Here is a 15578-nt window from a genome sequence, read left to right on the forward strand (position 1 = left end):
CACCATCACATGTTATGTAGACCACAAGGACCACCATCACATGTTATGTAGACCACAAGAACCACCATCACATGTTATGTAGACCACAAGGACCACCATCACATGTTATGTAGACCACAAGAACCACCATCACATGTTATGTAGACCACAACGACCACCATCACATGTTATGTAGACCACAAGGACCACCATCACATGTTATGTAGACCACAAGGACCACCATCACATGTTATGTAGACCACAAGGACCACCATCACATGTTATGTAGACCACAAGGACCACCATCACATGTTATGTAGACCACAAGAACCACCATCACATGTTATGTAGACCACAAGGACCACCATCACATGTTATGTAGACCACAAGGACCACCATCACATGTTATGTAGACCACAAGAACCACCATCACATGTTATGCAGACCACAAGGACCACCATCACATGTTATGTAGACCACAAGAACCACCATCACATGTTATGTAGACCACAAGGACCACCATCACATGTTATGTAGACCACAAGGACCACCATCACATGTTATGTAGACCACAAGAACCACCATCACATGTTATGTAGACCACAACAACCACCATCACATGTTATGTAGACCACAAGAACCAACATCACATGTTATGTAGACCACAAGAACCACCATCACATGTTATGTAGACCACAAGGACCACCATCACATGTTATGTAGACCACAAGGACCACCATCACATGTTATGTAGACCACAAGATCCACCATCACATGTTATGTAGACCACAAGGACCACCATCACATGTTATGTAGACCACAAGGACCACCATCACATGTTATGTAGACCACAAGGACCACCATCACATGTTATGTAGACCACAAGAACCACCATCACATGTTATGTAGACCACAAGAACCACCATCAAATGTTATGTATACCACAAGGACCACCATCACATGTTATGTAGACCACAAGGACCACCATCACATGTTATGTAGACCAAAAGGACCACCATCACAAGTTATGTAGACCACAAGAACCACCATCACATGTTATGTAGACCACAAGAACCACCATCACATGTTATGTAGACCACAAGAACCACCATCACATGTTATGTAGACCACAAGGACCACCATCACATGTTATGTAGACCACAAGAACCACCATCACATGTTATGTAGACCACAAGAACCACCATCACATGTTATGTAGACCACAAGAACCACCATCACATGTTATGTAGACCACAAGAACCACCATCACATGTTATGTAGACCACAAGGACCACCATCACATGTTATGTAGACCACAAGAACCACCATCACATGTTATGTAGACCACAAGGACCACCATCACATGTTATGTAGACCACAAGGACCACCATCACATGTTATGTAGACCACAAGAACCACCATCACATGTTATGTAGACCACAAGAACCACCATCACATGTTATGTAGACCACAAGGACCACCATCACATGTTATGTAGACCACAAGGACCACCATCACATGTTATGTAGACCACAAGAACCACCATCACATGTTATGTAGACCACAAGAACCACCATCACATGTTATGTAGACCACAAGAACCACCATCACATGTTATGTAGACCACAAGGACCACCATCACATGTTATGTAGACCACAAGGACCACCATCACATGTTATGTAGACCACAAGGACCACCATCACATGTTATGTAGACCACAAGAACCACCATCACATGTTATGTAGACCACAAGAACCACCATCACATGTTATGTAGACCACAAGAACCAACATCACATGTTATGTAGACCACAAGAACCACCATCACATGTTATGTAGACCACAAGGACCACCATCACAAGTTATGTAGACCACAAGAACCACCATCACATGTTATGTAGACCACAAGAACCACCATCACATGTTATGTAGACCACAAGAACCACCATCACATGTTATGTAGACCACAATGACCATCATCACATGTTTTGTAGACCACAAGGACCACCATCACATGTTATGTAGACCACAAGAACCACCATCACATGTTATGTAGACCACAACAACCACCATCACATGTTATGTAGACCACAAGAACCAACATCACATGTTATGTAGACCACAAGAACCACCATCACATGTTATGTAGACCACAAGGACCACCATCACATGTTATGTAGACCACAAGAACCACCATCACATGTTATGTAGACCACAAGGACCACCATCACATGTTATGTAGACCACAAGATCCACCATCACATGTTATGTAGACCACAAGGACCACCATCACATGTTATGTAGACCACAAGGACCACCATCACATGTTATGTAGACCACAAGGACCACCATCACATGTTATGTAGACCACAAGAACCACCATCACATGTTATGTATACCACAAGAACCACCATCACATGTTATGTAGACCACAAGGACCACCATCACATGTTATGTAGACCACAAGGACCACCATCACATGTTATGTAGACCACAAGAACCACCATCACATGTTATGTAGACCACAAGAACCACCATCACATGTTATGTAGACCACAAGAACCACCATCACATGTTATGTAGACCACAAGAACCACCATCACATGTTATGTAGACCACAAGGACCACCATCACATGTTATGTAGACCACAAGAACCACCATCACATGTTATGTAGACCACAAGGACCACCATCACATGTTATGTAGACCACAAGGACCACCATCACATGTTATGTAGACCACAAGGACCACCATCACATGTTATGCAGAACACAAGGACCACCATCACATGTTATGTAGACCACAAGAACCACCATCACATGTTATGTAGACCACAAGGACCACCATCACATGTTAGGTAGACCACAAGGACCACCATCACATGTTATGTAGACCACAAGAACCACCATCACATGTTATGTAGACCACAAGGACCACCATCAGATGTTATGTAGACCACACGAACCACCATCACATCTTATGTAGACCACAAGGACCACCATCACATGTTATGTAGACCACAAGGACCACCATCACATGTTATGTAGACCACAAGGACCACCATCACATGTTATGTAGACCACAAGAACCACCATCACATGTTATGTAGACCACAAGGACCACCATCACATGTTATGTAGACCACAAGGACCACCATCACATGTTATGTAGACCACAAGAACCACCATCACATGTTATGTAGACCACAAGAACCACCATCACATGTTATGTAGACCACAAGGACCACCATCACATGTTATGTAGACCACAAGAACCACCATCACATGTTATGTATACCACAAGAACCACCATCACATGTTATGTAGACCACAAGGACCACCATCACATGTTATGTAGACCACAAGGACCACCATCACATGTTATGTAGACCACAAGAACCACCATCACATGTTATGTAGACCACAAGGACCACCATCACATGTTATGTAGACCACAAGGAAGTTTAGGAAACATCATCATTTGACCCTTGAAGTGCGCCTTATAATGCGCTGCACCTTATATGCTCCAAATACTCACCTGTGTCGATGATGCCTGGGTTGGAGTGGAACCAGGTGGGCAGCACCAGACCACTGAAGGTGGAGAAGCCCAGGATGAGCAGGTTGCGAGACGAGTTGAGGTCCACATACTGCAGACAGACCCAGACCAAGTCAGGACCATGGGACAGATGCAAAGGAGGGAGGGAAGGATGGAAGGAAGGAAGGAAGGAAGGAAGGAAGGAAGGAGGGAGGGAAGGGAGGAAGGAAGAAAGGAAGGAAGGAAGGAAGGAAGGAAGGAAGGAAGGAAGGAAGGAAGGAAGGAAGGAAAGAAGGAAGGAAGGAAGGAGGGAAGGAAGGAAGGACGAAAGGAAGGAAGGGAACTAGGGAAGGAAGGAAAGAAAGAAGGAAGGAAGGAAGGAGGGAAGGAAAGAAGGAAGGAAGGAAAGAAGGAAGGAAGGAAGGAAGAAAGGAAGGAAGGAAGGAAGGAAGGAACGAGGGAAGTAAGGAAGGAATAAATGAAGGAAGGAAGGAAGGAAGGAAGGAAGGAAAGAAGGAAGGAAGGAAGGAAGGAAGGAAGGAGGGAAGGAAGGAAGGAAGGAAGGAAGGAAGGAAGGAGGGAAGGAAGGAAGGAAGGAAGGAAGGAAGGAAGGAAGGAAGGAAGGAAGGAAGGAAGACGGGAAGGAGGGAAGGAAGGAAGGAAGACGGGAAGGACGAAAGGAAGGAGGGAAGGAGGGAAGGAAGGAAGGAAGGAAGGAAGGAAAGAAGGAAGGAAGGAAGGAGGGAAGGAAGGGAGGAAGGAAGGAAGGAAGGAACGAGGGAAGGAAGGAAGGAAAGAAGGAAGGAAGGAAGGAGGGGAGGAAGGAAGGAAGGAAGGAAGGAAGGAGGGAAGGAGGGAAGGAAGGAAGGAAGGAAGGAAGGAGGGAAGGAAGAAAGGAAGGAAGGAAGGAAGGAGGGAAGGAAGGAATGAAGGAAGGAAGGAAGGAAGGAGGGAAGGAAGGGAGGAAGGAAGGAAGGAAGGAAGGAGGGAAGGAAGGAAGAAAGGAAGGAAGGAAGGAAGGAGGGAAGGAAAGAAGGGGGGAAGGAAGGAAGGAAGGAAGGAAGGAAGGAAGGAAGGAAGGAAGGAGGGAAGGAAGGAAGGAAGGAAGGAAGGAAGGAAGGAAGGAAGGAAGGAGGGGGCAAGTGTACTGGGATCAAATATTCCTCAAAACAACAACAACAAATATTAGAGATGAATAGAAAGTATGAGATTGTAGGAATAAAAGAGAATGAAATAAATATGAACATGAGTGCTTTACTTCTTAGTACTTTCTGCTCTCTGCTTAGTCTGAGCTATCATTTTACTCCACACTTTTGTGCTGAACACTCAGCAAGTACTTTTACTTCCAGGTACCTTTAGGTACTTTCAGGTCATTGCTGCTACTTTCAGGTACTTACAAGTCATTTCTGCTACTTCCAGGTACTTTCAGGTACTTCCAGGTAATTTCTGGTTCTTACACATAAGTTCAGGTCATTTCAGGTCATTTCAGGTAATTTCTGGTACTTACAGGTACTTTACAGGTAATTTCTGGTACTTACAGGTATTTTCAGGTAATTTGAGGTAATTTTAGATAATTGCAGGTGCCTTCAGGTATTTTCAGGTACTTTCAAGTAATTTCTGGTACTTACAGGTACTTTCAGGTAAATTCTGTTACTTAAAGGTATTTGCAGGTAATTTTAGGCACCTTCAAGTATTTTCAGGTACTTACGGTTAATTTCAGGTACTTACAGGTACGTTCAGGTATTTTCAGGTACTTATAGGTAATTTCTGGTACTTTCAGGTATTTACAGGTAATTTCTGGTACTTCAATGTTCAATGTTTACTTATATAGCCCTAAATCAGGAGTGTCTCAAAGGGCTGCACAAGCCACAACCACATCCTGGGCTCAGATCCCACATACTTTCAGGTACTTACAGGTAATTTCAAGTACTTTTAGGTAATTTCTGGTATTTTCAGGTACACATGGGTAATTGCAGGTACCTTCAGGTACTTTAAGGTACTTACAAGAAATTACTGGTACTTCCAGGTATTTTCAGATACTTTCAGGTATTTTCAGGGACACAGGTAATTACAGGTACTTTCAGGTACATGTCATTTCTGGTACTTTCAGGTACTTACGGGTAATGTCTGGTACTTTCAGGTACTTACAGGTACTTTCAGGTATTTTCTGATACGTACGGGTTATTTCTGGTACTTTCAGGTATTTACAGGTAATTTCTGGTATTTTCAGGTACTTACGGGTAAGGTCTGGTACTTTCAGGTACTTACAGGTACATTCAGGTATTTTCAGGTATGTACGGATAATTTCTGGTACTTTCAGGTAATTTCAGGTACTTTAAGGTAATTTATGGTACTTATTACTGGTAATTTCAAGGATTTTTAGGTCTTTCCAGGTAATTGATGGTACTTACAGGTATTTTCAGGTACTTACAGGTAATTTCTGGTAGTTTCAGGTACTTTTAGGTAGTCTCTGGTACTTCCAGGTAATTTCTGGTACTTCCAGGTACTTACATGTACCTTTAGGTAATTTCTGGTACTTACAGGTAATTTCTGGTAGTTTCAGGTACTTACAGGTACTTTTAGGTAGTCTCTGGTACTTACAGGTAATTTCTGGTACTTTCAGGTACTTACATGTACCTTTAGGTAATTTCTGGTACTTACAGGTAATTTCTGATAGTTTCAGGTACTTACAGGTACTTTTAGGTAGTCTCTGGTACTTACAAGTAATTTGTGGTAGTTTCAGGTACTAACAGGTACCTTCAGGTACTTTTAGGTAATATATGGTACTTATGGGTCATTTCAGGGATTTTTAGGTCCTTCCAGGTAATTGATGGTACTTACAGGTACGTTCAGGTACTCACAGGTCATTTCTAGTACTTTCCGGTAATTTCAGGTACTTACAAGTATTTTCTGGTACTTTCAGGTACTTACAGGTAATTTCTAGTACTTTCCGGTAATTTCAGGTACTTACAGGTATTTTCTGGTACTTTCAGGTACTTACATATACCTTTAGGTAATTTCTGGTACTTTCAGGTACTTACATGTGCCTTTAGGTAATTTCTGGTACTTTCAGGTACTTACATGTGCCTTTAGGTAATTTCTGGTCCTTTCAGGTACTTACATGTGCCTTTAGGTAATTTCTGGTACTTACAGGTAATTTCTGGTAGTTTCAGGTACTTACAGGTACTTTTAGGTAGTCTCTGGTACTTACAAGTAATTTGTGGTAGTTTCAGGTACTTACATGTACCTCCAGGTACTTTTAGGTAATATATGATACTTACAGGTCATTTCAGGGATTTTTAGGTTCTTCCAGGTAATTGATGGTACTTTCCGGTAATTTCAGGTACTTACAGGTATTTTATGGTACTTTCAGGTACTTACAGGTATTTTATGGTACTTGCAGGTACTTACAGGTATTTTATGGTACTTTCAGGTACTTAGATATACCTTTAGGTAATTTCTGGTACTTTCAGGTACTTACATGTGCCTTTAGGTAATTTCTGGTACTTTCAGGTACTTACATGTGCCTTTAGGTAATTTCTGGTCCTTTCAGGTACTTACATGTGCCTATAGGTAATTTCTGGTACTTACAGGTAATTTTTGGTAGTTTCAGGTACTTACCGGTACCTCCAGGTACTTTTAGGTAATATATGGTACTTACAGGTCATTTCAGGGATTTTTAGGTTCTTCCAGGTAATTGATGGTACTTACAGGTACGTTCAGGTAATTTCTAGTACTTTCCGGTAATTTCAGGTAATTTATGGTACTTTCAGATACTTACATGTACCTTTAGGTAATTTCTGGTACTTACAGGTCATTTCAGGGATTTTTAGGTCCTTCCAGGTAATTGATGGTACTTACAGGTACATTCAGTTACTTACAGGTCATTTCTAGTACTTTCTGGTAATTTCAGGTACTTACAGGTAATTTCTGGTACTTTCAGGTACTTGCATGTACCTTTAGGTAATTTCTGGTACTTACAGGTAATTTCTGGTACTTTCAGGTACTTTTAGGTAGTCTCAGGTACTTACAGCTAATTTCTGGTACTTTCAGGTACCTTCAGGTACTTTTAGGTAATATATGGTACTTCCAGGTAATCATGTATGACCCTTAATTTCAGGTACTTACAGGTATTTTCTGGTACCTTCAGGTACTTACAGGTAATTTCTAGTAATTTCTGGTAGTTTCAGGTACTTTTAGGTAGTCTCAGGTACTTACAGCTAATTTCTGGTACTTTCAGGTACCTTCAGGTACTTTTAGGTAATATATGGTACTTCCATGTAATCATGTATGACTCTTAATTTCAGGTACTTACAGGTAATTTCTAGTACTTTCCGGTAATTTCAGGTACTTACAGGTATTTTCTGGTACTTTCAGATACTTACATATACTTTTAGGTAATTTCTGGTACTGTCAGGTACTTACATGTGCCTTTAGGTAATTTCTGGTACTTTCAGGTACTTACATGTGCCTTCAGGTAATTTCTGGTACTTTCAGGTAATTTCTGGTAGTTTCAGGTACTTACAGGTACTTTTAGGTAGTCTCTGGTACTTACAAGTAATTTGTGGTAGTTTCAGGTACTTACAGGTACCTCCAGGTACTTTTAGGTAAATATATGATACTTACAGGTCATTTCAGGGATTTTTATGTTCTTCCAGGTAAATGATGGTACTTACAGGTACGTTCAGGTAATCTCTAGTACTTTCCGGTAATTTCAGGTACTTTCAGGTAATTTCAGGTACTTTCAGGTACTTACATGTACCTTTAGGTAATTTCTGGTACTTACAGGTCATTTCAGGGATTTTTAGGTCCTTCCAGGTAATTGATGGTACTTACAGGTACGTTCAGGTACTTACAGGTCATTTCTAGTACTTTCCGGTAATTTCAGGTACTTACAGGTAATTTCTGGTACTTTAAGGTACTTGCATGTAGCTTTTGGTAATTTCTGGTACTTACAGGTAATTTCTGGTAGTTTCAGGTACTTTTAGGTAGTCTCAGGTACTTACAGCTAATTTCTGGTACTTTCAGGTACCTTCAGGTACTTTTAGGTAATATATGGTACTTCCAGGTAATCATGTATGACCCTTAATTTCAGGTACTTACAGGTAATTTCTAGTACTTTCCGGTAATTTCAGGTACTTACAGATATTTTCTGGTACTTTCTGGTACTTACATATACCTTTAGGTAATTTTCTGGTACTGTCAGGTACTTACATGTGCCTTTAGGTAATTTCTGGTACTTTCAGGTATGTACATGTGCCTTCAGGTAATTTCTGGTACTTTCAGGTAATTTCTGGTAGTTTCAGGTACTTACAGGTTCTTTTAGGTAGTCTCTGGTACTTACAAGTAATTTGTGGTAGTTTCAGGTACTTACAGGTACCTCCAGGTACTTTTAGGTAATATATGATACTTACAGGTCATTTCAGGGATTTTTTATGTTCTTCCAGGTAATTGATGGTAATTGATGGTACTTACAGGTACGTTCAGGTAATTTCTAGTACTTTCCGGTAATTTCAGGTACTTTCAGGTACTTTCAGGTAATTTATGGTACTTTCAGGTACTTACATGTACCTTTAGGTAATTTCTGGTACTTACAGGTCATTTCAGGGATTTTTAGGTTCTTCCAGGTAATTGATGGTACTTACAGGTAATTTCTAGTACTTTCCGGTAATTTCAGGTACTTACAGGTAATTTCTGGTACTTACAGGTAATTTCTAGTACTTTCCGGTAATTTCAGGTACTTACAGGTAATTTCTGGTACTTTCAGGTACTTGCATGTACCTTTAGGTAATGTCTGGTACTTACAGGTAATTTCTGGCAGTTTCAGGTACTTTTAGGTAGTCTCAGGTACTTACAGCTCATTTCTGGTACTTTCAGGTACCTTCAGGTACTATTAGGTAGTATAAGGTACTTCCAGGTAATCACGTATGACCCTTAATTTCAGGTACTTACAGGTATTTTCTGGTACTTTCAGGTACTTACAGGTAATTTCTAGTACTTTCCGGTAATTTCAAGTACTTACAGGTTTTTTCTGGTACTTTCAGGTACTTACATATACCTTTAGGTAATTTCTGGTACTTTCAGGTACTTATATGTGCCTTTAGGTAATTTCTGGTACTTTCAGGTACTTACATGTACCTTTAGGTAATTTCTGGTACTTACAGGTAATTTCTGGTAGTTTCAGGTACTTACAGGTACTTTTAGGTAGTCTGTGGTACTTACAAGTAATTTGTGGTAGTTTCCGGTACTAACAGGTACCTTCAGGTACTTTTAGGTAATATATGGTACTTATGGGTCATTTCAGGGATTTTTAGGTCCTTCCAGGTAATTGATGGTACTTACAGGTACGTTCAGGTACTTACAGGTCATTTTTAGTACTTTCCGGTAATTTCAGGTACTTACAGGTATTTTCTGGTACTTTCAGGTACTTACATATGCCTTTAGGTAATTTCTGTTACTTACAGGTAATTTCTGGTAGTTTCAGGTACTTACAGGTAATTTTAGGTAGTATCTGGTACTTTCAAGTAATTTGTGGTAGTTTCAGGTACTTACAGGTACCTCCAGGTACTTTTAGGTAATATATGATACTTACAGGTCATTTCAGGGATTTTTATGTTCTTCCAGGTAATTGATGGTAATTGATGGTACTTACAGGTACGTTCAGGTAATTTCTAGTACTTTCCGGTAATTTCAGGTACTTTCAGGTAATTTATGGTACTTTCAGGTACTTACATGTACCTTTAGGTAATTTCTGGTACTTACAGGTCATTTAAGGGATTTTTAGGTCCTTCCAGGTAATTGATGGGACTTACAGGCACGTTCAGGTACTTACAGGTAATTTCTAGTACTTTCCGGTAATTTCAGGTACTTACAGGTAATTTCTGGTACTTTTCAGGTACTTGCATGTACCTTTAGGTAATTTCTGGTACTTACAGGTAATTTCTGGTAGTTTCAGGTACTTTTAGGTAGTCTCAGGTACTTACAGCTAATTTTCTGGTACTTTCAGGTACCTTCAGGTACTATTAGGTCATATATGGTACTTCCAGGTAATCATGTATGACCCTTAATTTCAGGTACTTACAGGTATTTTCTGGTACTTTCAGGTACTTACAGGTAATTTCTAGTACTTTCTGGTAATTTCAGGTACTTACAGGTATTTTCTGGTACTTTCAGGTACTTACATATACCTTTAGGTAATTTCTGGTACTTTCAGGTACTTACATGTGCCTTTAGGTAATTTCTGGTACTTTCAGGTACTTACATGTACCTTTAGGTAATTTCTGGTACTTACAGGTAATTTCTGGTAGTTTCAGGTAGTTACAGGTACTTTTAGGTAGTCTCTGGTACTTACAAGTAATTTGTGGTAGTTTCCGGTACTAACAGGTACCTTCAGGTACTTTTAGGTAATATATGGTACTTACAGGTCATTTCAGGGATTTTTAAGTTCTTCCAGGTAATTGATGGTAGATGGTACTTACAGGTACGTTCAGGTAATTTCTAGTACTTTCCGGTAATTTCAGGTACTTTCAGGTAATTTCAGGTACTTTCAGGTACTTACATGTACCTTTAGGTAATTTCTGGTACTTACAGGTCATTTCAGGGATTTTTAGGTCCTTCCAGGTAATTGATGGTACTTACAGGTACGTTCAGGTACTTACAGGTAATTTCTAGTACTTTCCGGTAATTTCAGGTACTTACAGGTAATTTCTGGTACTTTCAGGTACTTGCATGTACCTTTAGGTAATTTCTGGTACTTACAGGTAATTTCTGGTAATTTTCGGTACTTTTAGGTAGTCTCAGGTACTTACAGCTAATTTCTGGTACTTTCAGGTACCTTCAGGTACTTTTAGGTAATATATGGTACTTCCAGGTAATCATGTGTGACCCTTAATTTCAGGTACTTACAGGTATTTTCTGGTACTTTCAGGTACTTACGGGTAATTTCTAGTACTTTCTGGTAATTTCAGGTACTTACAGGTATTTTCTGGTACTTTCAGGTACTTACAGGTAATTTCTAGTACTTTCCGGTAAATTCAGGTAATTACAGGTATTTTCTGGTACTTTCAGGTACTTACATATACCTTTAGGTAATTTCTGGTACTTTCAGGTACTTACATGTGCCTTTAGATAATTTCTGGTACTTTCAGGTACTTACATGTACCTTTAGGTAGTTTCAGGTACTTACAGGTACTTTTAGGTAGTCTCTGGTACTTACAAGTAATTTGTGGTAGTTTCCGGTACTAACAGGTACCTTCAGGTACTTTTAGGTAATATATGGTACTTACAGGTCATTTCAGGGATTTTTATGTTCTTCCAGGTAATTGATGGTAATTGATGGTACTTACAGGTACGTTCAGGTAATTTCTAGTACTTTCCGGTAATTTCAGGTACTTTCAGGTAATTTATGGTACTTTCAGGTACTTACATGTACCTTTAGGTAATTTCTGGTACTTACAGGTCATTTCAGGGATTTTTAGGTCCCTTCCAGGTAATTGATGGTACTTACAGGTACGTTCAGGTACTTACAGGTAATTTCTAGTACTTTCCGGTAATTTCAGGTACTTACAGGTAATTTCTGGTACTTTCAGGTACTTGCATGTACCTTTAGGTAATTTCTGGTACTTACAGGTAGTTTCTGGTAGTTTCAGGTACTTTTAGGTAGTCCTCAGGTACTTACAGCTAATTTCTGGTACTTTCAGGTACCTTCAGGTACTTTTAGGTAGTATATGGTACTTCCAGGTAATCATGTGTGACCCTTAATTTCAGGTACTTACAGGTATTTCCTGGTACTTTCAGGTACTTACAGGTAATTTCTAGTACTTTCTGGTAATTTCAGGTACTTACAGGTATTTTCTGGTACTTTCAGGTACTTACATGTACCTTTAGGTAATTTCTGGTACTTACAGGTAATTTCTGGTAGTTTCAGGTACTTACAGGTACTTTTAGGTAGTCTCTGGTACTTACAAGTAATTTGTGGTAGTTTCCGGTACTAACAGGTACCTTCAGGTACTTTTAGGTAATATATGGTACTTATGGGTCTTTTCAGGGATTTTTAGGTCCTTCCAGGTAATTGATGGTACTTACAGGTCATTTCTAGTACTTTCCGGTAATTTCAGGTACTTACAGGTATTTTCTGGTACTTTCAGGTACTTACATATGCCTTTAGGTAATTTCTGGTACTTACAGGTAATTTCTGGTTGTTTCAGGTACTTACAGGTAATTTTAGGTAGTATCTGGTACTTTCAAGTAATATGTGGTAGTTTCAGGTACTTACAGGTACCTCCAGGTACTTTTAGGTAATATACGGTACGTACAGGTCATTTAAGGATTTTTAGGTTCTTCCAGGTAATTGATGGTACTTACAGGTACGTTCAGGTAATTTCTAGTACTTTCTGGTAATTTCAGGTACTTTCAGGTAATTTATGGTACTTTCAGGTACTTACATGTACCTTTAGGTAATTTCTGGTACTTACTGGTCATTTCAGGGATTTTTAGGTCCTTCCAGGTAATTGATGGTACTTACAGGTACGTTCAGGTACTTACAGGTCATTTCTAGTACTTTCCGGTAATTTCAGGTACTTACAGGTAATTTCTGGTACTTTCAGGTACTTGCATGTACCTTTAGGTAATTTCTGGTACTCACAGGTAATTTCTGGTAGTTTCAGGTACTTTTAGGTAGTCTCAGGTACTTACAGCTAATTTCTGGTACTTTCAAGTATCTTCAGGTACTATTAGGTAATATATGGTACTTCCAGGTAATCATGTATGACCCTTAATTTCAGGTACTTACAGGTATTTTCTGGTACTTTCAGGTACTTACAGGTAATTTCTAGTACTTTCCGGTAATTTCAGGTACTTACAGGTATTTTCTGGTACTTTCAGGTACTTACAAATACCTTTAGGTAATTTCTGGTACTTTCAGGTACTTACATGTGCCTTTAGGTAATTTCTGGTACTGTCAGGTACTTACATGTACCTTTAGGTAATTTCTGGTACTTACAGGTAATTTCTGGTAGTTTCAGGTACTTACAGGTACTTTTAGGTAGTCTCTGGTACTTACAAGTAATTTGTGGTAGTTTCCGGTACTAACAGGTACCTTCAGGTACTTTTAGGTAATATATGGTACTTATGGGTCATTTCAGGGATTTTTAGGTCCTTCCAGGTAATTGATGGTACTTACAGGTACGTTCAGGTACTTACAGGTCATTTCTAGTACTTTCCGGTAATTTCAGGTACTTACAGGTATTTTCTGGTACTGTCAGGTACTTACATATGCCTTTAGGTAATTTCTGGTACTTACAGGTAATTTCTGGTAGTTTCAGGTACTTACAGGTCATTTTAGGTAGTATCTGGTACTTTCAAGTAATCTGTGGTAGTTTCAGGTACTTACAGGTACCTCCAGGTACTTTTAGGTAATATATGGTACTTACAGGTCATTTCAGGGATTTTTAGGTTCTTCCAGGTAATTGATGGTACTTACAGGTACGTTCAGGTAATTTCTAGTACTTTCCGGTAATTTCAGGTACTTTCAGATAATTTCTGGTACTTTCAGGTACTTACATGTACCTTTAGGTAATTTCTGGTACTTACAGGTCATTTCAGGGATTTTTTAGGTCCTTCCAGGTAATTGATGGTACTTACAGGTACGTTCAGGTAATTTCTAGTACTTTCCGGTAATTTCAGGTACTTACAGGTAATTTCTGGTACTTTCAGGTACTTGCATGTACCTTTAGGTAATTTCTGGTACTTACAGGTAATTTCTGGTAGTTTCAGGTACTTTTAGGTAGTCTCAGGTACTTCCAGCTAATTTGTGGTACCTTCAGGTACTTTTAGGTAATATATGGTACTTCCAGGTAATCATGTATGACCCTTATAAATGTGACTCGTCAAACAAGTGTTTCCTGCATGTACTTCAGACTTCCTGAGTGTTTCTCGGAGGATTGTGACATCCACGTAGGAACGCCAGGAGGTCACATGGTCACATGTCGCTTTTACGAGCGCGGAGGCCTGAGGACATGTCTTAAAGCGCCCGAAGTCCACAACGTCATTATAAAAGTCTTCTTGTAGCCGAGCGGATGTTGGACTTGTGACACGTGGACAAGAAGTGTCATATTGTGGAGTACAAACACTTCTTCAGTGGACTTCTGAGAAGCCTGCCGAGGAAAACAAGAAAGCGCCATGGAGTCTTTTTTCTGCTCCAAATAATTTCCACATGATGTGGGAGGGTGTGGTATTTATTACTCTTAAATGCCGGCAAATAGTTTGTTCCCCTTGAAGTGATTTCTGTGAAAAGTTGTCCTGTGCGGGCCAACCAGCGGCGGCACGGAGGTCACATGACCCGGGCCTTCATGGGAGCGTTGAGGCGAAGGCAGAGCGAGTGAGGACACGCCTTCAAACACGCTCCAGCGTGAATCACCGCCCTTACAAAACATTTCATCCACCAGGGCCTGCAGCTCATTTGCATATCTCCTTCTCGCTCACACGCCTCCACAGGACTTTGTGGGAGGACCCCGTGGTGCAGAGCCAGAATTGTGAGAAGAAGAATTTTTGCGAATGGTTCTTTGGCTCCTCGGTTCAGTTCAGTCGGGAATGCAGGAGGTCCGGGGTCTACGGAAGAGTTCCCTGCCCACGGTTTTACACCAGAATGGGTTGGTTTGGTGTTTCAGTATGTCACAACTCTTGTCCAATCATATTCCAGCTTTCACGCCTTGTCACCAATTGATTTTTTCCTACGCTTTGTACACTGCGGCTTATAAAACAGTGCAGCTAATTTAGGGGATTTTTCCTAATTAGGGATTTTTTCCCGCAGCTAATTTAGGGATTTTTCTTCGCCCGCAGTCATAATCAATCAATCAATCAATCAATTTTTATTTATATAGCCCTAAATCACAAGTGTCTCAAAGGGCTGATAATGCAAATTATAAAAAAAACGAAAACAAAGCCAACACGCGGAACAGGTGTGTGTGTGTGTGCTATAGCGCCATCTTTTGGGCGACCTCGATCACTGCAGCTGCCGCGATGCGTCATTGCCATTCTCTTTCAAACGGATGTAAAACTACCGTTC

General features: G+C 40.1%; 1 protein-coding gene across 1 annotated transcript in view; it reads right to left on the reverse strand.

The window, feature by feature from the left end:
• The window catches only part of si:dkey-106n21.1 (solute carrier family 23 member 1), a 168942-nt gene that overhangs the window by 13036 nt on the left and 140328 nt on the right, over nt 1-15578 (reverse strand). The window contains exon 10 of the mRNA XM_062061907.1: nt 3518-3626. Within this exon, the coding sequence (XP_061917891.1) occupies nt 3518-3626 (109 nt within the window). The remainder of the gene's footprint in view (nt 1-3517; nt 3627-15578) is intronic.

This window comes from Entelurus aequoreus, linkage group LG10 (genome assembly GCF_033978785.1).
Source record: "Entelurus aequoreus isolate RoL-2023_Sb linkage group LG10, RoL_Eaeq_v1.1, whole genome shotgun sequence".
NCBI lineage: Eukaryota > Metazoa > Chordata > Actinopteri > Syngnathiformes > Syngnathidae > Entelurus > Entelurus aequoreus.